Source organism: Aquarana catesbeiana, linkage group LG09 (genome assembly GCF_042186555.1).
Source record: "Aquarana catesbeiana isolate 2022-GZ linkage group LG09, ASM4218655v1, whole genome shotgun sequence".
NCBI lineage: Eukaryota > Metazoa > Chordata > Amphibia > Anura > Ranidae > Aquarana > Aquarana catesbeiana.
This window is the reverse complement of record NC_133332.1, coordinates 194,044,422-194,068,979: the sequence shown is the minus strand read 5'-3', so window position 1 is coordinate 194,068,979 and position 24,558 is coordinate 194,044,422. Positions and strand designations below refer to the sequence as shown.

At 40.2% G+C, this 24,558-nt stretch overlaps 1 protein-coding gene across 1 annotated transcript; it reads right to left on the bottom strand.

Annotated features, from left to right (window-relative positions):
- Positions 1–11,095: 11,095 nt before the first annotated feature.
- Positions 11,096–24,307, bottom strand: CDX4 (caudal type homeobox 4). The gene is made up of 3 exons (XM_073597962.1): positions 23,771–24,307; positions 14,561–14,706; positions 11,096–12,070 (listed from the first exon to the last, which is right to left on the bottom strand). The coding sequence occupies exons 1-3, from the start codon at positions 24,198–24,200 to the stop codon at positions 11,840–11,842; spliced, it is 807 nt and encodes a 268-aa protein (XP_073454063.1). The 5' UTR covers positions 24,201–24,307; the 3' UTR covers positions 11,096–11,839.
- Between the last annotated feature and the right edge of the window lie 251 nt (positions 24,308–24,558).

Sequence of the window (24,558 nt, the reverse complement as noted above, 5' to 3'; positions counted from 1 at the left end):
ATTTGAAACATGTTTTAAATCTTTCCGTTGGACTCAGTTTCTGGCAGAAAGTCCGCTCGTCTGTGTGCTAGTCCGACGGAAAGCCCGCTCGACTGTATGCTGGTCCAACGGACCAGATACGACGCAAGGGCAGGGTATTGCATTTTGCGCTCGCTGCAATAGGAAAAACAAATTTTCCTATTGCGGCGAGCGCGGGTCATACCAGGCCCTTAGGTCTGGTATGGATTATAAAGGGAAACCCCTACGCCGAAAAAACGGCGTGGGGGTCCCCCCCTAAAATCCATACCAGATCCCGTTTCGAGCATGCAGCCTGGCCGGTCAGGAAAGGGGGTGGGGACGAGTGAGCGCCCCCCCTCCTGAACCGTACCAGGCCGCATGCCCTCAACATGGGGGGTGGGTGCTTTGGGGGAGGGGGGCGCCCTACGGGGCCCCCCCCCCAAAGCACCTTGTCCCCATGTTGATGAGGACAAGGGCTTCTTCCCGACAACCCTGGCCATTGGTTGTCGGGGTCACCGGGTGATGTTGACCACGCCCCCTAAAACGTCACAGTCCCAGCATGCCCAGGGACTGTGACATCATAAGGGGGCGGGGTCTCCGCCTATATAAGTCACAACGGAGCCCTCAGAGAGCAGTCCAGCCGGAGAGAGCATCGTGTCAACATCTGGAGAAGAGAAGAGGGAAGAAGTCAAGAAGCCCAGAAGTCTGGACCTCCGCTGGCAAGAGAGCGGCCTGAAGACAGCGGAAGAGCCGGACGAAGAACTGGAACACCGGGAGAAGAGGCCGGAGAGAGCGTAGAAGAACCAACCGGTCTCCGGGAGAAGAGGAACCGGAGGGAAACCCGAAGCCGGAAGAAGACCCCCGAAGCCGGAGGAAGACCCCCCCGGAGCTGTTTAATAAATTATTTTAAAAACCTGTGTAGTGTGTTTTATTATTGACACTTTTTCCCTAGGTGAATGGGTAGGGGTACCATGTACCCCATACTCATTCACATAGGGTGGGGGGCCGGGAGCTGGGCCAAGTATGCCAGAAAGTCCGATCCTGTGTACGCAGCATAAGCGAGACCTCTGTATTATTCATGTAACTTTTTACAAAACTTTCCGTGACATATCCAAATGTATATCAGACTTATCAAGCCCTACTACTCTTTTATTCCATGTAATCTCTTTTACTTTATGAAAGTAAAAGCATCGTGTCAACATCTGGAGAAGAGAGGAGGGAAGAAGTCAAGAAGCCCAGAAGTCTGGACCTCCGCTGGCAAGAGAGCAGCCTGAAGACAGCGGAAGAGCCGGACGAAGAACTGGAACACCGGGAGAAGAGGCCGGAGAGAGCGGAGAAGAACCAACCGGACTCCGGGAGAAGAGGAACCGGAGGGAAACCCGAAGCCGGAAGAAGACCCCCGAAGCCGGAGGAAGACCCCCCCGGAGCTGTTTAATAAATTATTTTAAAAACCTGTGTAGTGTGTTTTATTATTGACACTTTTTCCCTAGGTGAATGGGTAGGGGTACCATGTACCCCATACTCATTCACATAGGGTGGGGGGCCGGGATCTGGGGGCCCTCTTATTATAGGGGTCTCCCGGATTCCGATAAGCCCCCCACCCGCAGACCCCGACAACCAACGGCCAGGGTTGTCGGGAAGAGGCCCTTGTCCTCATCAACATGGGGACAAGGTGCTTTGGGGTGGGGGGGCTCCGTAGGGTGCCCCCTCCTCCAAAGCACCCACCCCCCATGTTGAGGGCATGCGGCCTGGTACGGTTCAGGAGGGGGAGGCCGCTCGCTCATCCCCACCCCCTTTCCTGACCGGCTCGGATCGGAGTCTGGTATGGATTCTAGGGGGGACTCCCCACACCGTTTTTCCGGCGTAGGGGCTTCCCTTTATAATCCATACTAGACCTAAGGGCCTGGTATGACCCGCAACGGGGCTCGCAAGGTGTCAATCTCGCCGATAAAAGCGGCAAGATTGACTTCCTTTTCTATGTCCCGTCGCACCTGAGTCACGTTCAAAATGGACTGTCTTGTCCATGTGTGGGCAAGTCCGTTCATTCTGAAAGTCCGCCGTAACTCCGGCGAAAGTCCGTCGGAAAGACGGGCGGACTTAGCCCGTCGGAAAGTCCGGTCGTGTGTGGGCAAGTCCGTCTGCTTTAAAGTCCGGCACACCTGGCGGACAAAGTCCGTCGGAAAGTGTGCTGGGCCAAGTATGCCAGAAAGTCCGATCCTGTGTACGCGGCATAAGCGAGACCTCTGTATTATTCATGTAACTTTTTACAAAACTTTCCGTGACATATCCAAATGTATATCAGACTTATCAAGCCCTACTACTCTTTTATTCCATGTAATCTCTTTTACTTTATGAAAAATTCAATAAAAAAAAAAAAAAAATCTGTATTTTTTGGTAGAAAAATACTTAGAAGCCCCAAACATTATATATTTTTTTTAGCCTATAGAATAAAATAACGGGTAATGCATTATTTTTTGTCACACAGTATTTGCGCAGCGGTCTTTCAAACTATTATTTTTGAAAAAAGAAAAAGTTTAATGAATTAAAAAAATATATATTTTTTGTATAATGTGAAAGATGATCTTATGCAGAGTAAATAGATACCTAACATGTCATGCTTTAAAATTGCGCACACTTGTGGAATGGCAAACTCCGGTACTTAAAAATCTCCATAGGTGAAACTTAAAAATTTTAACGGTTACCAGTTTAGAGTTACAGAGGAGGTCAAAGGCTAGAATTATTGTTCTTTCTCTAATGATCGCGGCAACACCTCACGTGTGTTTTGAACACTGTTTACATGGAGGGATGGGGCGCTTTTTTTTTTTTATTATTTATTCTATTTTATTTTTACACTGTCTCTTAAGAAAAAAAAAAAATTGAATTGCTTTTATTGCTGTCATGCAAGTGATGTCGATTCCGGGTTTCTAAATCCGAGATCCAATCAAAGTTGATTCCGGCTTTGTGTGGGTCTCCGGCCAGCCGGCGGACGTGCTGGCTGGTCGCTCCGGCCTTCTGGTGGGACGGGAGAGCCGGAGCAGAGTGGCAGAAGGAAGTGGGAGGGGGAGGGTCGTCCCCTCCTGCTGTTTGTAATAATAAATCGGTTGTTATTACAAGAAAGCCAACCATTGTCTCTAAAAAAATAGTAGCAGGGTGATGCTTGCGACTGGCATCATCCCGGTACAACCACTTGAAGCAGAATGACGTACAGGTATGTGATTATGTGGCAACTGGTTAAGAAAACTATATACAATGGGACATGATGCCAAATATACTGTACTGAAAAATAGAATTTGGGATTAAATCACTTTACACAGCCAATGAACCCAAAATGCAGATTTCAGTTTTTGGCAACTGCTGGAGTGTTCCATCACTTAAAGGGCATCTTTGCTTTTGTATAAAAAAATATGTTAATAATAATATGTTAATAGGTTTATAAAAAAGATTGTTAAGTCCAATCTGTGGCCAACTATCATTTTCTAAGTCGGGCAAACATGGCTTCCTTGTCTACGGGTACTCTGTTTGTGTATGGAACCTCCGAAAAATATGTTGTTATTCCCTGCTGATGAGATTGGCTTCCTGCAGAGGAGAAGGGGGATCTCCCAAGCAGCACTCAGGAAGTAGGAAGTGACTGCAGGAAGTGCAGAGAGTAAGACCCCTTTCACACTGAAGGCAGTTTTAAGGCGTTTTAGCGCTAGACATAGCGCCTGTAAAGCACCTGAAAACTGCCTCCCATGCCGCCCGAATATGAAAGCTCGAGTGCTTTCACACGAGCTCGAGTGCTGCTAAAACAATGGTAAGGTGCCGTTAAAAGGAGTGGCAATTTACCGCCAATGCGGCCGTGGCCTCAGTGTGAAAGTAGCCTAAAAACTATGTGTTAGCTGTCTCTGAAGGTTCTCGATTATCCAGGCCATTGTACAGCTAGTACTATTCTAGTCACATTTATTTAGACTTTTTCCTAATGATGAACATATTTGCTTTCCCAAACAGCTTCCATTGCAAGAAAACATTGTCAACATTACAGAACAAACATCCCACACTCCAAAGAATTGCTGGGAGTTAATTGGCTCCTGTCTAAATTGGCCCTAGTATGTGTATGTATGTATGTATACAAGTTAGGGACAGTGGTGGCTGGTGCTGAAAAGTTTTTTTTTGGGGGGGGCTCAAACAAACCAAAAAAATCAGCGAATCTGAGCTCAATGTGGGCCCACTACCAGCAGTAGCCTTATCAGTATCAGCCCTACAGCGGTACTATCAGGTATGAGCCAAGCAATCAAGGTAATCACTCACGCAACCACCCGACCGCTGCCGAATCTTGAAGCATGGTCAATCCGGTCCAAGCTCCCCCATCCTCCCCTCCTCTTCACCCGAACACCCTGTGAAGGGGCACTGCTGCAAAGACAAAACCGAACCTTCCTTCACCTCGAGACACCTCGCCAGGAATGAGACTCATCGAGAACGGTCCAATCACGAGACCAAAAACACAAAAAGGACATTGATTTGCTAAAATCTGCTCTGCGCCCCAAGGACAATCCAAAACAAGCCAATTGGAGCTCAGCCTCAAATCACATGCTTAACATATTAAAACTTTGGGGGGGCTGTGCCCCCTATTGACAGGCCGCCACTGGTTAGAGATCTTAGATTGTAAGCCCCTTGTGGGCAGGGACTCACCTAACAAGTTCACCTTTGGGAACATGTTACATGTTCCACCCATTTTTAGGTAGTACAGGAAGAATTTCCCGTACTAGCTGTCACTTTTTAAAATCCCATCACACTGCTGAGTCATTCATTCACACAGCTCTGTGTGTAAATGAACTACAAGCCCCAACATCCTTTGCAATTGTCGGCTTGTAGTTCTCAATGAACTACCATGAAAAATCTAAAACAAATCAATATTTGGTGTGACTACTCTTTGGCTTCAAACCAGCATAAATTCTTACACTTGCACACTTTGTACACTAGCACAAAATTAGGGATTGTTCAATTAAGTGATAGATGGATTGAATTTTAGCTGGTTCCCGCTGAACCGGTTTGATTCGATCCTTCAATGAGCAGGCGGATTGTACCCAAATTGATCAATCGATTGAATGGAGTACAACCAGCATGTCAGATTTTTAGCATGCGATTATAGCCAGTGGCTATAGCTGCTAGCAGTAATCACTGCATTCTCCCAGGAGGGACAGCTCCCAGCACTGGGAGAACATAATAGCCTCTTGGAAGGGATTTCCCCATCAACACTTACTATGTTGATGGTGGAATCAAGTGAATTTCTTCCAATGGTTGCAGGAAAGAAAATCGCATAATCTATGTGCTGCATTAGAGTCAGGTGTATTGTTAACCAATTAGGCCAAGCAGGCGCTAATGATCATCAATCCCATATGTAGTTTGAAACAGCCATTAGGCTTAAAACTGGGTGAGGAACAGCCAAACTCTGCCAATGAGGTGAGGCTTTGGAAGACAGTTTCATGTCACAGGTCATACACTATGGCAAGACCAAGCACAGCAACAAGACACAAGATATTTCTACGGCATCAGCAAGGTCTATCCCAGGCACAGATTTGAAAGCAGTCTGGGGTTTGAAGATGCACAAATAAATGGGCAACGTTGAGGATCGTAGACGCAGTGGTCGCCAAGGAAACTTAATGCACCAGATGAAAGACACATCATACTTACTTCCCTTCAACATAAGAAGATATCCAGCAGTGCCATCAGCACAGAACTGGTGCAAAGAAGTCTGGAGAAGTCTTGCTAGAAGTGGTCTTCATGAAAGAATTGTGACCAAAATAAGCCATACCTCTGATGTAGAAACAAGGCTAAGCAACTCAACTATGCATGAAAACATAAGAACTAGGGTGCAGAAAAATGGACGCAGGTGGTCTGGCCTGACGAGTCAAAATTTTAAATATTTGGCTGTAGCGGGAGGCAGTTCAGCGAAAGAGAGTGGTACAACGATGAGTGTCTGCAGGCAACAGTGAAGCATGGTGGAGGTACCTTACAAGTTTGGGGCTGCAGTTCCTCAAATAGAGCTGAAGATTTGGTCAGGATCAATGGTGTTCTCAATGCTGAGAAAAACAGGCAGATACTTATCCATTATGCCATAACATCATGTGATTGGCTCCTAATGTATTCTGCAGCAGGACAACTACCCAAAACATAAAGCTATTGAACTATTTTCAGCATAAAGAAGAACAAGGAACCCTGAAAGTAATGGTTTGACCCCCACAGAGCCCTGATCTCAACATCATCAAGTCTGTCTGGGATTTCCTTCAAAACTGTGTGCAATTGTACCTTGAAGAATTGATGATGTTTTAAAGGCAAAGGTCACACCAAATATCAATCTCATTTGTATTTATGTTCCATCCATTTATATTCCATTTTGTTAATTGATTAAAATAAAAAACTATTAAAACACTTATTTATAAAAGCATTCCTAATTTACAGCATTTTTTTCAAACTGCCTAAAACTTTTGCACAGTAGTACACAATACCTGATAAATGGTTTATTTTGTGGTGATCCACAGTTGTTATAAACAAAGTTTTAAACTATGGCAGGCTGATTTCTCCAGAGACCTAAAAAGACATATAAGCTCAAATCATTAACCTATGAATCATTATTTGCCATTAAAAAAGTTATTATGATCGTCATTGAGACTGAAAATAACAGTCACTTGGCTGAACGTTACAGCCTATAAACCTATATGAATTAATAGGATTGCTTGTCCAGGCAGGCTCCATTTATTACTGAAAATAACTTTTGGGTGGAATGATTTCATCAGAACTAGACAAATCTCAGGAGCCAAGAAGGACTTAAAAACCCAGCTGCAGGCAAAGTGTTGCATTTTGTTCTCGATAGAGACATTTTTTTTATCACTTTCAGTGACAATAGGAAGAGGGGGATAAATCTTCCAAAGGAACACAGACAACAAAAAAATCTGACTGAAGTGCTAAGCTTTTTAATAGATCGAGGAACAGTAAGAACAAAATTACAGTGTTTTCGTTGTAGTCTATGATTTCCTTTGCTGGTGAAGACCACACTCCCCATTTCTTGTATAAGCTTTACAGGCAAAGGAAGTGAGGGAAAATTTGTCCAACGGGGTCATAATATACAGTGTGTATATATACAGCGGGTAAATTATTAAACAGTTCACCATTTTTCTAGGTAAATATATTTCTAAAGGTGCTATTGACATGAAATTTTCACCACATGTCAGTAACAACCCATGCATACAAAGAAACAAAAACAAAGAAGTTCAGAAATTAAGTTGTGTAATAAAGTGGAATGACACAGGGACAAAGTATTGAACACATGAAGAAAGGGAGGTGCAAAAAGGCATGGAAAGCCAAGACACCAGCTGAAATCTATCAGTAGGATCAACCATGCCCCTTATCAGTGCAAAGTAATATCATCTGGTTCAGTCTCAACTGATGGCCTATAAAAAAGGTATCTCATGATGGGTAAAAGCAAAGAGCTCTCTCAAGACGTTCGCAACCCTATTGTTGCAAAAAAAAAAAAAAAAAAAAAAAAAAAAAAAAAAAAAAAAACCACACTGATGGCATGGATTACAGAAGGATTTCTAAACTTCTGCATGTTCCAGTGAGCACTGTTGTGGTCATAATCCAGAAGTGGAAAAAGCAATTTTTACCATAAACTGGCCACGATCAGGTGCTCCTCCTAAGATTTCCGACAGAAGAGTGAAAAGAATTATCACAAGAGTTGTCCAAGAGCCAAGGACCACTTGTGGAGAGCTTCAGAAAGACCTGAAATTAGCAGGTACAATTGTTTTCTTTGAAACAGTAAGTAATGCACTCAACCACCATGGCCTGTATGCATGCTCACCACGCAAGACTCCACTGCTGAAGAAAAGCATGTTGAAGCTTGTTTAACCACTTCAGCCCCGGAAGATTTGGCTGCTCAATGACCAGGCCATTTTTTGCGATTCAGCACTGCGTCGCTTTAACTGACAATTGAGCAGTCGTGCGATTCTGTATCCAAAGTTGACTTCCTTTTTTTCCCCACAAATAGAGCTTTCTTTTGGTGGTATTTGATCACGTCTGTGGTTTTTATTTTTTGCGCTATAAACAAAATTGAAAAAAAAAAAAAAAAATCGCAATAAGCATTTATTGATTGGTCTGTGCAAAAGTTATAGCGTCTACAAAATAGAGGATAGATTTATGGCATTTTTATAAAAAAATAAAATACTAGTAATGGCGGCGATCTGCTATTTTTAATCAGGACTACGACATTATGGTGGGCACATCAGACACCACTGACAATTATACAGCGATCAGTGCTTAAAAAAAAAAAAGAAAAAAAATAATATGCACTGATTACTGTGTAAATCTCACTGGCAGGGAAGGGGTTAACACTAGGGGATAATCAAGTGGTTAACTGTGTTCCCTGACTGTGTGTTCTAACTGTGGGGAGGAGGGGGACCGACTATAGGAGATGACATCATGGTTCCCAGCTATTAGGAACTCACAATCTGCATCTCCTCTCCTCACAGAACAGGGATTTGTGTGTTTACACACACACACACACACACACACACACGTCCCTGTTCTGCCTCTCGTGCCCGCAATCAAGTGCAACCACCGGCCACGAGCATCGGCACCCCCGCAATGCAGCGGGCGCGCCTGCTATCCCGCTTAACCACTTCAGCCCCGGAAGATTTTACCCCCTTCCTGACCAGAGCGTTTTTTGCGATTCGGCACTGCGACGCTTTAACTGACAATTGCGCGGTCGTGCGACGTGGCTCCCAAACAAAATTGATGTCCTTTTTTTCCCACAAATAGAGCTTTCTTTTGGTGGTATTTGATCACCTCTGCAATTTTTATTTTTTGCGCTATAAACAAAATAAGAGCGACAATTTTGAAAAAAAAAGCATTATTTTTTACATTTTGCTATAAAAAATATCCCCCAAAAATATATATAAAAAAACATTTTTTTTCCTCAGTTTAGGCCGATCGTATTCTTCTACATATTTTTGGAAAAAAAAAAAAAAAAAAAGAAAAATCGCAATAAGCGTTTAATAATTGGTTTGCGCAAACGTTATAGCGTTTACTAAATAGGGGATAGTTTTATGGCAATTTTATTAATAATTCTTTTTTTTTTACTAGTAATGGCGGCGATCAGCGATTTTTATTGTGACAGCGACGTTATGACGGACATTTTTGACACATTTTTGGGACCATTGTCATTTATACAGCGATCAGTGCAATTAAAAATGCACTGATTACTGTGTAAATGGCACTGGCAGTGAAGGGGTTAACCACTAGGGGGCGGGGAGGGGTTAAGTGTGTCCTAGGGAGTGATTACTAACTGTAGGGGGATGGGCTCTGTGTGTGATGTCACTGATCTCTGCTCCGATGACAGGGAGCAGAGATCGAGTGACACTTGTCACTAGGCAGAACGGGGAGATGCTGTTTACAATGGCATCTCCCGTTCATCCGCTCCGTGAGGCGATCGCGGGTATCCCTGCGGCGATCGAGTCCGCGGGACCCGCGACCCGACTCACGGAGCTCCCGGCCGGCGCGCACGCAATGGCACGGCAGGGAATTCAAATGGACGTACGAGTACGCCCATTTGCCCAGCCGTGCCATTCTGCCGACGTACATAGGCGTGCGCCGGTCGGGAACTGGTTAAAGGAGCCGACGTACATCTATGATGGTTCGCAGGATCATGACGACCTGCCGCAGTATAATGATGCCGGCTTGTCGGCAAGTGGTTAAAGTTTGCTGTGCAACATTTAGACAAGCCTGTGAAATACTGGGAAAATATAGTCTGGTCAGATGGAGACCAAAATTGAACTCTGGATGCCATAATGCACACCATGTTTGGAGGTCAAATGGAACTGCACATCACCAAAAACACCATCCCAACAGTATAGTTTGGAGGTAAGAACATTATACCAACAGTGACATTTGGAACATTATGGTGTGTGGCTGTTTTTCAGCATACAGTACTGACAAACTTCATGTCATTGGAAGGAAGGATGAATGGAAAAATGTACCAAGACATTCTTGATAAAAATCTGCTGCCATCTACCAGGATGATAAAAATGAAGCAAGGGTGGACATTTCAGCAAGACAATGATCCTAAAGAACTAAAGATCAGAGTTCGCAGAAGAGGCCCACGGAACCTTCAAGATTTGAAAAAAAGAAAAAAGAAAAAAGAAAAAAGAAAAAAAAAAAAAAAAAAAATATCACACCTGAGCAAAGCATGCAATTTCTCTATACAGGCATACCCCACTTTTAAGTACACAATGGGGTTTATTTACTAAAGCTGGAAAGTGCAAAATGTACAGGAGGCGTCTTGAAGCTGTCATACCAACAAAGGATTTTGTACGAAGAATAAAATACATTTCAGTTAGCGTGCTCAATAATTTTTCCCTGTGTCATTCCATTTGATTACAAATAACTTAATTTCTGAACTTATTTCATTTGGTTTCTTTGTATGTGTGGATTGCATGGGTTGCTACTGACATGTGGTGACAATGTCATGTCACTAGCACCTTTAAAAATATATTTACCTAGAAATATGGTGACGTGTTTAATGCTTATTTTACTAGAGATAGATAGATAGATATATTAATCTCTTCACAGGTGTGGTAGATAGCACACAGTACACGTCCTAGTGCCAGCAATCATGCCTTCCCAAAGGCCATATATAAAGAAAAAGTCCAGGGATTGCTGCATTTATTATATATATCCACATACACCCCATATTTACAGTATATATATATATATATATATATATATATATATATATATATATATATATACACACATACATACACATATACATATACATACACACACACACATACATACATATACATATACATACACACACACATACATACATATACACACACACACAAAATATTAAGTCTTCCCTAAACATATCAAAAATGTAAAAAACAAAAATGTAAAAAACAAAAAAGAAAACAAAAAACACCCAAACAATTTAACTGGAGTTAGGTTTTTAAAAGAAATTATAGCGTTCTTTTTGAGCTTGTTATATTGCTGTCAATGAAAGCCTCATGTATATTTAAATTGGCAGAGAAGCTAAAATGTTTGACAATTTTTTTTTTTTATTGGCGAGAGTGAATTGAAACATGTTATTATTTACACACAGCTCTCTTAGTTGCATGAACAGAATAAAAGGTAGATCTGTATATATATTTAGTATATGTCAGTAATTAATTTAAGTAAACTTGCTTTTGTCAGATGCTCTAATCTTTTATTCTGTTCACATGAATGTACAAAATCAAACTGTTTTGATCCTTCTTATGGCAATAATTTGGTAATGGACAGATGATAATCTAAAACTGTACAGGATATAATGGATGTGCACATAAATTTGAATGGATGTATATTGGGTTAAAGATTTCTCAGTCACAGTATTATTTCTCAGTAACATTTCAGTTCAAACATTTGTACAGAGAAAATGTTAACATTAAACCACAATATTCGGTACACACTTAAGACAAATAATCATAAGGCATGTGTAAGAGTAGGTTTTATGTAACATTTAAAAGGATGTACAAATTAGTTCTTAGTTCACCAAAGTAAACCAGTCATTTGACTTTGGAACTTCTTGGTAGGTTATAAAAAGTGTAACATTGTCTTCTTCCTTCAGTTTATGCTGGAGAATTGTAACAATTTTGTTAGCATCTTCTTGCATGACAGGTACTTTAAGACATTTTTTATGCGTAGTTGCGATTTCTGCTAAATTCTACCTCTGTAAAGAGGGTAACAGTTTTCAGTCTTAAAGGCAACAAAGGAAATCCTTAATGTCTTATAGTTAGTCCTGGTTGTAATTGGCTGTGCTTAAGCTTCCCATTTACACAACAACATGCTGTATGATGTCATCAGGATGCAGGCCATTGAGTGCAAGTTGTCGTTGTTGATATAAAGCGCTTGTCATTTCCCCTTGTACCATAGAGTCAGAGTGTGGGTTGGGACTGGCTGAACTGGAATCACTCTGCAAAGAGCCGGATCCCTCGAACTGATTCATTTTCTTTTTGAAAAGTTTTCTCTCCTTCGCTCTTCGGTTCTGGAACCAAATTTTAACCTATAAAGGTCAAATAACGAGAAAGATTTTGAAACAAAAGTGGGTAAAGTGTATGTTACTCCAACATTTAATATTCCTGATGTGCGTCTGTTGTACCATGTACTTGTGTTAATAAGTATCCTATTTTCTTTGCATTTCTTCCTTTGTGTGAAGTACCGGGTGATCCTGCCAGGTCTCCTGCTTTATTATTTCAAACTGACCATGCTAGGTATGGTAGCACATCTATCCTCACGTGGCAGGTTTTCTAACCTTGCTGGGAGCACAGCCGGCCTGTACTTCAATGGCAAGACTTGCGTTGACATGCCCCCCTGCAAAACTAAATACTGGAAATATTTGTGCACTGCTGTTTCTCTGCCTCCTTTTGACCCTGCAGTCTCCACCTCCACCTCTCTAAGCCCCATATTCAGCTGAAAACAAATGAGATCACTTAAGTGATCGCTTAAACAAAAAAAAAAACAAAAAACAAAAAAAAAAAAAAAAAAAAGTGTTTATAATTTAATTTTTTGTATTTACACAAATATTTTGCCTTGCGTTTCTATTTTAAACTGAATGGATTGTTTTACAAGGTAAAGCCGGCCATAGAGAGATCAACAGGAAGCAGCCAAATTTCGATCCATCTATGGGCAGGCTGGTTGTACTGAAGTTGATCTATCGACTTCGATACAACCAGCCTGTTGGTTATTTTTCACGTGATCACTGCTAGCGGCAGTGACCATTGTATTCTTTAAAGCGGAAGTAAACCCTCCTATCATTTTCAGCCAAGGCTGCCATCTTGGCCTCTGTTTAATCTGCAACTGCCATAATGCTGCACATGTGATCCGTTATGACACAAGCCATTGGATGATTTGATAGTTTGGTTGAGAGCACAATCAAATGTGACAGCTAGCATGTCGGGAATGTTAGCAGTTCTTTTGAAACTATCAAATTGATGGGTTTACTTCCGCTTTAAGCAGGGAAACCTCCTACTGTCAGAATTAGGGTTGCACTGATACCGATACTAGTATCGATGCCAATACCGACCATTTGCATAACAGACCGACATACACATGGGCCGAATGTCGGGCGTTTTTTTTTTTTTTGTCTCCCGACATTTGGCCTGTGTGTATGGGGCTTAAGGGTTCACATATACTTAACTTTTTACACATTGTTTGGCTTATCAAAGGTTTAAAGCACAACCTTCCAACAATATTTTGTAGAGGTGGATCTGTTGCTCATGAAAGGGATCTATTTATAAAGTGTTTACTTTGCAAATATCTTAGCATTCGTGCAAATGTTAATGTATGTTAAGTTAGTGAACTTTTGGCCAATAGAGAAAATAGCTTAACATTATAGGCTAAAAATGTTTAACCAAAAGAAGACTCCCCCAGAGTCCTCTGCACTGTGTAGAAAGTGTATGGAGATTCCTGTGCTCACCACCTACAGAGGGTACTACTATACAGAATTGACAGGGGGGGGGGGGGTTACTAAAACTAGAGTGTGCAAAATCTGGTGCAGCTCTGCATAGTAACCAATCAGCTTCCAGGTTTTATTGTCAAAACTTAATTGAACAAGCTGAAGTTAGAAGCTGATTGGCTACCATGCACAGCATCACCAGATTCGGAGTGTTCTGGTTTTAGTAAATCTCCCCCAGAGTGTTGCAGAGACAGAACTCTGAAGAGTTTACTGAAACCCTTCACAGATGAGCAACAGATCCTTCTGTATAGCAGTTCACTTTTTGTAGTAGGCGATTTATTACATCATTAGTGAGGAGCACAGAAATCTCCATACACTTTGTACAGAGTGCAGAGGCCTCCCTCATATTATTTTCTCTTCTGGCCAATTCTTTATAGCCTATAGTGTTAGGCCATTTTCTCTATTGGCCGATGAAGGTTCTTAAGGCCTTTTTTTTTTTTCTTAGATTCTAATGTTGAGGAATGTTACATTCACCCAGCAAAAGGCAACTAATAGAAGCTGCCATTTCACACAATATTACAAACACTATGGGTATTGTTTGTGATTTTGTTCACAAATGGAGAGACAGTTCCAAGACAACTGTTTTTGTTGTACTGTGGCAAATTATAAACGTAATATAGACACACTTTGCATAGGCAACAAAATGTATGATTTAAAGGGAGCAATGTAAGATTAGTTGATTGCCAAGACAGAGTGTTTGCTGTGCATTCTCGCAGTCTTGCGATTTTTTCTTAGTGCTAGTTACAATATTGCTTTATTGGTCAGTGGGCTTCATTGGCGCTGCAATCCTTCAATACCATTAAGCCACTAAGAGTAGCTGTATCATGCCAACACTGCCACTCAGATAGTAATCAGGCACGTATTAGTATCCTGCTCCTATTTGCACAAATCATTATCCTTTGTTTTTTTTTGTTTTTTTGTTTTTTTTTAAAAACAAACATGTATAGGTTTTTATCTTATCTAAAGGTTTTATCCAAATGTTGCAAATATAAAAAGGTGCTGACCGACATTTTGGGGAAATAACTGTTTAGAACTTACCTGTCTCTCAGAAAGGCTTAAACTAGCAGCAAGTTCACTTTTTCTTCTTATAGTAATGTATCTACTGTAATGAAATTCTTTTTCAAGCTCCAATCTCTGATGGTCAGTGTAAACAACCCGATATTTTTCCTTTGTCCTTGTCTTACCTAGAAAATCAGAACTGCAGTTGTAAACTTAATCCTGCAATATTGAAATTGTAATAATTTTGCATGTGAATACAAAAATTCCTTTATATTATTCCTATAGTTATTGTGATTATTTAATTCCGAATGACATTAACAATATCTAATACAGCCTAATAAGCAATAAGAGACCTGTAGTTCCTGTACAACTGGAGGGTTTCAGGCTGACCAGGTTCATTTATGAGAATTTTATGCGCTGGCAATTTATTATCAGTTGATATTTTCAAGGGTAAAGAAACCTGTAAGACAACTTGCTCCTGTTTTGTAGGCAACATATTTGTGGTCATGTTTTCATAATGTATTGGTTACTACCATAAACTGTACGGAAGCAGTATCACTTGGGGTCATTAAGAGTCTTGCCTCTAGGTATGTCGATGGTCTGCTGAGACAGGATGTGACCAACTCAAAGGGAGAAAAAAAAGCAAAGAAACAAAGCAAAACACAACTGTGAAGATAACAAACAAATACAACACTACCTACGTGTGCTGATGCCTTTGATCCTTCCTTATTCTCTTTGATGTAAGTTTGGAATCATACAGAGGAACAAAGATGCCCAAATTGGTTCTTTAAGTTCTATTGAGGTGCTAATTTCAAACTGATAGCAGACAAAGAAGCTACAAGGTGATCTTATCAATGAACGTCTTTGACAAGGAAAAGACGAAAGTGTTGCTCAGACTCCCTTTCATGTTAGGGAAAGTACTGTAGGATTGTCATTCAAGAAATTGGGCTAAAATTGTTTTTCATACCAAGGTTTGTCTGAATTGTTCAGAGAAAAAAGGTTTGGTTCTTAATCAATCAAAGTTCAACTTACTGTGGTTGGTTTACTAAAAGGTAAATAGGCAGTTTTTTGCAAGTGAATTTGAATTTTGCATGTCAGTTTTTCATTAGCTTAGTGAATGTGGTGAAAATGCACTTTGTAAACAATACTTAATCGTGTGCAAGGAAAAATAAAACTACTTTTGCTTGGACAAGATTTGATTATGGCCTCATCACATTCACTTAGGCCTGACTCACACCTATGCAAGTTGCAGTTTGCATTTTTCAATACACATTTTTGATCCATTGAAGTCTATGGAACCACAAACCAGAAAAAAATCCCTGGGCCTTTCCAGAAAATGCACAGATGTAAACATGGCCCATAGGAAACCATGTTAAATGAACTGTAGTGTGTTTCTGCAAAACTGAAAATGCACAAAAAAAAAAAAAAAAAATGCATTGGCGTGAACCAGGCCTTAGCTAAGGAAAAATTTTACAGTGAAAATTTCTTTAAAGTGAGCAGTCTATTTGCCTTTAGTAATTCAACCCCTAGTGGACATTGTAATAAAATTATTCCTATTATACAGGATTTATAGAATGCCTACAGTTTGAGCAGCACTTTACAAAATAAAAGGAGAGAGTACTGTTACAATACAATTCAAGACAAGCGGGTTACTAATTAGATAATATGTTATTGTCTTCTATAGCTTTGTATTGTAAGAACATGCTTTGTCCTATGTAAAAATTCTTTTGGAGGCATCATTTTATCAAAAGCAGTTGCATAAAGTAAAGCTGAAGTTAAAATTGCCAACAAACATGCGACTTCAGCTTCATACACAGCCTAGCCACCAAACAATTTTTCTAATAAAATATATTTCTACAAACATGCTGGGTTGCATCTGGTGTACATGCATGTCTGTGCCTATAGAAGAAGGAGAGGCCACTACAGGCGCCAGCCTGTCTCAGAGGAAACGATAGTGATTGGTCAGGAAAATCCAACCCAGCTGATCACCTTTCCCCATAGCAGGTTTGGCCAAGTTGTGTTGGCCAGGGTCATAGAGCAGCTTATGTCTTAATGCAGCTTAAGGGTACCAATACATATAATAGATAATCAAAATGGTCTCATGTCTAAGGAGAGCACCTGTCCTTTCCCTCAGATTTGCTGCCATTGCTAGGATTAGAAGACTTACTCCATTTGATGTGGTTTATGATTGTTGTTGTTTACCATTTGAAGTTGTTTGAGTGCATTTCGAAGTAGTGCTGGCAGCATCCATCTGACAACATTATTCATTGATCACGTTCACCTGCCTTTATAATGCCTGACTATGTACACTGTTCTCAATATAGATTTCATGAATTTAAGTTTTATACCTGGAGATTTTGCAAGCAAAGATATTTCCTGTTGCGGGCTGACAATATAAAGCAACTGTCTTAGCAACAGTGTTATCAGCCTGTTGTATCAGCTTCTTAAGTCATCAGTTGGGCTGCCTGTCTGCAGGAGGCATGCACAAACCTGATAGGTACCTCAATGGCCAACTGAAGGAGTTTGCATGGCAGGCTGACAATGCTGCTGCTAATTGAGAGGCAATAACTTAGCATTGTCAGCCTGCAGCAGAAAGTACTGGTACTTCTAAGTAAGAAACTTTGCAACAGATTGGGTTTACACTAACAGCTCTTGGCCAATAAACATCTGGTTGTACAATTTACATTAGTTGCCCATTCTGGTTGAAAAACAACTGGATAAGGCAATCATCACCTCATAACTATGAGCCTGAGGTTATGCAAGGCCAAATATATTACCGTAAATTAATCAGACATTTTTTACACATTTTTACTGTTCTCTCAAAAAGGTCACCTGCTATGTACAGGTACAATGTTTAGAGACTCCCACTGTATAAGCTGGATGATATAATTGAGTTCAGAGTAATCATGTTATTGTAATTATTTTATCTTGGTAGCAAGTCCTTTAAGACTGAAGTTACACTCCTTGCCTACATCTGTAGAATCAGCAGTCAGGCATGCAATCATGATCTAAATGTAGTCAACAAAAAAAACTTTCCAGAGGGACATAAACCTGCATGCCCAGCCTGATTAACCTCACAGTGTTGCTCCATGGTTATGAGAAGGTGGTAAAGCGGGAACTTTCTCTGGCTTAGTGGGGGGAATCACAGTGACTGGTGTGGGCTTCCACCTTGTCTGATTGAGTATTTCTTCTGGGTGGCAGTAGTGATGGGATTCCCATAGACATAAGGTCATCCCCTGATCAAGCCACAAATAGCCAGGTCAAGCAAATCTCATGTACATGGATAGCTTAACTTGTAACTTAATTACAGGAAACCTGCAAAAAGAGAAATGTTGGACTACCATTACTGATGCTGGTTGCCTGTCTGTCATGCTGAGCCAAATGGCTTTAGTATTTTCAGGAGTCACTGACTTCCACACTACCTGGAACAATTATGCAGATCAGGAGTTCTAACTTTGACTGAGTTCACTTGCTGCAGGCTTATTTGTGACAAGAAAATATTGAGCAGCCAGGCAAATAGCATTTCCAGGAGTTCAGCAATGGCCACCCCCATATTTTCTTTATTACAGATGTATTTATTTAGGTTTAAACATGGAATTGCTAATGGGAGGACAGGCATTTAGGTGCTACATGAGTATTTAGTAACAAATATACAAATATTCATGACTCGTTTGTGCCAAAATATGCAAATCTCATGGTTATTACCTCCTCTTCCTTTTTAAATAGTGAGCTCTCACAACCAAGACTTTTCTAAAGCCTGGTACACAAGGGCCGAATATTGGTTGGTACATTTAGCCCATGTGTACAGCAGCCTGTCCGAAAGACGACGGGTAAATGTCTGACTTCTGTCGTATAGGCATGCTGCAAAAACAGCAGTCAATTGGCATGAATCAGTGCTCAAAGCCATTGGCTGTGAATTCTGACCGGTGTGTTCTGGCCGGGGGGGGGTTGCAGTCCCCCTGTCAGAACTGTGGGGAGATTGCTGCACTAACATCACAGTTAGTACAGCGAGCTCTGCAGTTTCTCTTTTACACTCAGCCTGCTGGTTTGAACGAAAAAGGAAAAAAAAAAACTGTCAGTGTGTACAAGGCTTAACCCTCTTGTATTTACTTGTATTGTAATTTTTCTTTCTCCATTTTGTAAAGTGCTGTGCAAAGTGTTGCCACTATACAAATCCTAAATAATAATAATAATCTCCAACAAGCAGGGCCCTGATTTCTCTTGTACCAATTGTATTGTAACTGTAATGTCTGACTTAATTTTGTAAAGCGCTGAGCAAACTGTAGACGTTATATACATTCCAAATTATAATAATAATAATAAAAAAGTCTTTCCTAAGAAATCCCCCATCAGTGTGCCTTCTTACTATATGTGTAGTAAATATTATATCTGTCTAATTATATTCTTGAACAAATTTGTGGTGTTCTTTATTCTGTAGGATGTTCTTCCTAATACGGTTTGCAAAAATGACTTCTGCCCTGTGGGAAATATCCTTTTAGAGGGGTCAATTGCTTAGTGTTTGTTTATTGCACCTTCCCAATGATGTTGGTAGTTGGATTCCTTTTGTATCATTCCAAAAACCTGTTGTGCTTTTGTAATACTCTTTGTATAGTAGTATCCATTGTAGAGTAAGTACCAATGTGTTTTGGGTCACTTGTTCCCATGCTCATCCCCCAACTTTATGACTTTGCCAGATGTGTGTCTGTAAAATTTGGAAATTGGGGCATGTAAAATATTTAAAGCTTTTTTTGATTAATATATAGTATAAAGTGGCAAAGATGCTTCAAATTTGCGTACCATTTCTAAATATACCCATGATTTGCTAGTAGGAAAGCCATACATCATTAAAGACATGACGATCATAAAAGTCTTCCAAGTGCAATAAAAGCCCATGGTTTCTTTTATATGTTGTGAAAATCAGCACCCTTTCCGGCTGTATAACCCCAGGAGAAAAGGGACTATGGGAATACAAAGCTGCATATCAAAGCGAAAGCACTAGAGGTGTGAATAAAGGCCTCACTACTTTTAACATGACCGAAAGGGCCTAATGAAACCTACTTTCAACGTCATACTTCTATGTAAAAGTTATCTGAAAATGATGTGGGATTCACTTTTATCGTACCATATGGTGAAGTCATAAAAAGCATTTAATAACAAATATAAATATACCATGGCAAATGTCAGTCTTTAACGTTCCTTCCGCACTTTATAAATGCAAACACCTAAAAAGGTGTCCCATGTACAGAAAGTGAAATGATATTTTCATTAAAATATTTTATTTAATTTGTTATTAAATAAAATACTATTTTTTTTAATATACTATACTTTTATAAGTGACACCTTAAAAATTCCACTATAATTGGATGTATAATATTGGGATGTGGCGTTAGAGAGAGGCTGTGCCATTGTTGCATTTGGAAGTAAAAATACACCAGCTGTAATAAAGAAGGGACATGGCTGCTGAGCATATTTCATCATTCTCAGTATTTTAGGTCACATATATTGTGGATGATGAGATGTCCTGTCACCCCATGTGCTTTACAAGCCTCCCCCAACTTAAACTGGCCATACATTATGCAATCTTTGTTTTCAATTTCCTTTAGATTTACCTTGAACCATGTAATGCAAGGGCCTGCCTGATTGCATACAAATTGAAAGTGTTTAGATTTGACCTCATATTATATAGTTTGGGTAAATATAAAGGAAAATTGTACAAGAAAATTCTATAATGTATGGCCAGCCTTAATCTGTACAGATCATAGGTAATGGGTGATTTCAAAGAAACATCTATTTAGCAATGGTTCTGTGGAGCAATATTGTATGTTAACTGCAGAGCACCTACTTGCAGCTGTGGAACGAGTTTTTAGTGTCACCGGTGGACAAAATTCAATCAGCAAAATGATGTTGCAGTATCTAATGGAAAAAGTTTCAATTTTTTTTTTGTCTAAAATGAGTTAATTAATTTATCCAATAAAAAAAATGTCTGATTGCATTGTTGCATGTTACATAGTAGGTGAGGTTGAAAAAAGTCCATTAAGTCCAACCTATGTGTGTGATTATGTGTCAGTATTACATTGTATATCCCTGTATGTTGCGGTCGTTCAGGTGCTTTTCTAATAGTTTTTTGAAACCATCAATGCTCCCTGCTGAGACCACCACCTGTTGAAGGGAATGCCACATCCTTGTCGCTCTTACAGTAAAGAACCCTCTACATAGTTTAAGGTAAACCTCTTTTCTTCTAATTTTCATGAGTGGCCACGTGTCTTGTTAAGCTCCCTTCCATGAAAAAGTTTTATCCCTATTGTGGGGTCACCAGTACAGTATTTGTATATTGAAATCATATCCCCTCTCAAGCGTCTCTTCTCCAGGAGAGAAGAAGTTCAGTGCTCACAACCTTTCCTCATAACTAATATCCTCCAGACCCTTTATTAGCTTTGTTGCCCTTCTTTGTACTCGCTCCATTTCCAGTACATTCTTCCTGAGGACTGGTGCCCAGAACTGGACAGCATACTCTAGGTGCGGCCGGACCAGAGTCTTGTAGAGCGGGAGAATTATTGTTTTATCTCTGGATAATGTACTTGTCATGTACTTGATGAGGTGCTAGAAACTCAGATGTATTGCAATAGACACTATGTAATTTGTATGTTTATACTAGATTGCCATTCACAGACTACTAGACTGGAGTAAAATCCAAGTGTTTGTGCTTTACAATCCTCCAAATAATTGGTTAAATGTGCTGCCATACTGGCCATAAGGCAGGCATGTTCTTATAAACCCTTCCAGTACCATTAAAGATCCTTAGATCAGCTGGTGCCTGTCCTCAGCCAGTCAAGATGATTGAAAACTCATATGCCTGATCAACCCATTGTCAGTGTACACTTTAGTACTTCTTCTGGCAAAAAAAAGCCCTAACTTTAAACCATTGAAGCCAAACAAGAATATCAGTTGCAGACTCCGTATCCAGAAAATAATTATATAAAAAAAAAAAAAGGCAGGAGCAGGGCGGGCACAAATTTTACCTATGATTGCTGTTTTTCTTTTTTCTCCTGCAATTATTGTGGGAAGCATTAATGAATGCTAGCACAAAAAAGGGATAAGGGATAGTTTTCATGATTTTAAAGCATATGGCTTTATGTTACAAAAAATTACTTTCCTAATCTCAGTTGCTAAACATTACTGTTCATATACCTTATAAATGATTGCAGTTAATGTTTTTGTTAATCTCCCTGTAAATAAGACGGATTTAGAGAATCGTTACCAACCTCATATTAGTTTGACAGATTTATAGATCTATTAAACCTGTTACACCCTACAATAAACAAGGCACTTTACTACAGTACGTTACTACTGTTAATTAGTTTTTGTACAATAATTGTACAGCACATGTGAACAACATGCTGCTACTGTTTGATTCACAGTGCATGACAGTACAGCTTTTCTATATCCTACTATGTTCAACTGTTAGTTACCTGCATGCTGGCTTATACATGACTGATCCTTCTTAATCTTAGTGCAATAAATGGGGAGTTGTTAATGCAATGCGATAAGTTTGCTTCGATTTGTGGACAGTTTAAACCACCTGCAAGTTAAAATGTCAGATTTTGAAAGATGCGTGTGTGTAAATCTCAGACAAATGTAGACATATAAAAAAAAAACAAAAAAAACCCAAAAACTTATGCCCCGTATACACGGTCGGATCTTCCGACGGAAAATGTGTGATAGGACCTTGTTGTCAGAAATTGCGACCGTGTGTGGGCTCCATTACACATTTTCCATCGGAATTTCCAACACACAAAGTTTGAGAGCAGGCTATAAAATTTTCCGACAGCAAAATCCGTTGTCGGAAATTCCGATCGTGTGTATACAAATCCGACGCACAAAGTGCCACGCATGCTCAGAATAAATTAAGAGACGAAAGCTATTGGCTATTGCCCCGTTTATAGTCCCGACGTACGTGTTTTACATCACCGCGTTCAGAACGATTGGATTTTCCGACAACTTTGTGTGACTGTGTGTATGCAGGACAAGTTTGAGCCAACATCCGTCGGAAAAAATCCATGGATTTTGTTGTCGGAATGTCCAAACGTGTGTACAGGGCATTAAAGAAAAGCATAAAATATAGGACTTATATTGTGAATACACTTTTAATAATAAGTCCAATAAACATTTTCCTCAATGGCATCACATTTATTTGGTAAGAAAGTAGAACTTGAGTAAGTATTAAATCTTTTTTTGGGTTGAAACACTAAGGCTACTTTCACACTGAGGTGGGCACTGGCGGTAAAGCGGCGCTATATTTAGCGCCGCTTTACCATCGTTTTAGCGGCACTATTCAGCCACTAGCGGGGCGGTTTTAACCCCCGCTAGCGGGCGAAAAAGGATTAAAACCGCCCGCAAAGCACCGCTGCAGCGGCGCTTTGCCGGCGGGTTTGCAGCGCTGCCCCATTGTTTTCAATGGGAAGGGGCGCTTTAGGAGCGGTGAATACACCGCTCCAAAGATGTGGCTTGCAGGACTTTGACCGTCCTGCAAGCGCACCGCTCCAGTGTGAAAGCCCTCGGGGCTTTCACATTGGAATGAATTGAGCGGCTCTTTCAGGGCGCTATTTTTAGCACTTTAGCGCCTGCAAAGCGCCACAGTGTGAAAGCAGCCTAACAGATCTTTGATGACAAAACAGACAGCTGAGCCACTGGTGTATTTTATTGTTCATTTATTTTCCTAGAAAAGGATAGATGTATATTTATAGCTGGTTGATTATCTGTGCATCCCCTCCCTCCCCGTGTTCTTAGCTGGGCTTGGGTTTTTGCCAAAAAAAAAAAAAAAAAAAAAAATATTATATAATAATTGAATCTGTAATTGTTTAGAGAACTACTATTCAAATTTCACATACTGTATATGTACTTCATCAATGAATGAATATGGCAACTATTGTTTTTGGCACAAAGATTAGTGAATTTTACTATTTGAACACAACATTTTCTAACTACGATAGATGCAAGTATTTTAAAGCCCGCTTTCTAAAAAGGTAAAACATTTTTATGTCATTATTAAACGCTCTACGAAACTTGCGCGAGTCTGGACTATGCTGTCCCAAAAAAAAGTTTTTATTCTGACATTGATTACCACATAAATCATATAAAAATTGTCAATTTCTATTCTGAATGACAGTAAAAATTTAAATTGTGTAAACAGAGAAAGAATATTTTTAAAGAGTATTGATATAATATATTAATGTAACTTCTTTCACATACCTGTAGATGTAGATTGTGCCGTTTTTCTCATCCATTCATAAGAGTTTTGACTTTGACCGCTGGGTGAGTGTACAGCTGTATGATTTCCTTCAGCTGTATGCATAATCCCAAGTCCGGAAGGATGTGGAGAATTATAGCCAGGAGAATTGTAAGGAAATTGGCTGGGTGATAAGTCAGAGGTCTGTATGGTATTTGCGCTGGATGGTGAAGCAGAGTAAGTGCTCCAGTCTTCCCGAGGTGATCCATACTGTGATCCCCAGACTCCACAGGACTGCACTTGGTTATCCATAGTTGGTACATGATGATAAGCCACATAGTTAAAGTATGGCTGACTGGACACATAATTCTGCCCTCCATGGTTGTTATTTGTTGGCCTTACAGAAAGTGGGTACATGTTACTGGATTTACTCCCAGGATATGCGGCGTTCATAGTTGTACCAGTTCCTACGTGGTCATCATTAGCTGTATAGTCTTCTTAAAATGACCCTTGCTTCTTTCACTCCTTCAATCTATCCATAAATGACCCCTGCTAGCTGTGGAGTCTGATTGCTACTAATGACTAACAATGGTGTGACCAGGTGCTGGCAGTAACAGTTTACTAAGGCCCTGTCTGATGTCAGAGATAACTGCCTGGCCCCCAAACACATTTGCATTCAAATGAAAGGCTGGACATCCCAGTATCATCACCTTGTTGCTACTTCCAGTGCTTCCTTTGCAATTTATATGAAGTTTTCAGCATTCTTCAAACAACTGCTGCTGTCATAATTGATAACCTTATATAAACCTTT

Coding starts and splice junctions, on each gene's coding strand:
- CDX4 (XM_073597962.1), bottom strand. CDS start 24,200: ATGAACGCCGCATATCCTGGGAGTAAATCCAGTAACATGTACCCACTT. Junction 14,707..23,770: donor GGCACAATCTACATCTACAG/GTATGTGAAAGA, acceptor CTGATTTTCTAG/GTAAGACAAGGACAAAGGAA. Junction 12,071..14,560: donor TAAGCCTTTCTGAGAGACAG/GTAAGTTCTAAA, acceptor TGACCTTTATAG/GTTAAAATTTGGTTCCAGAA.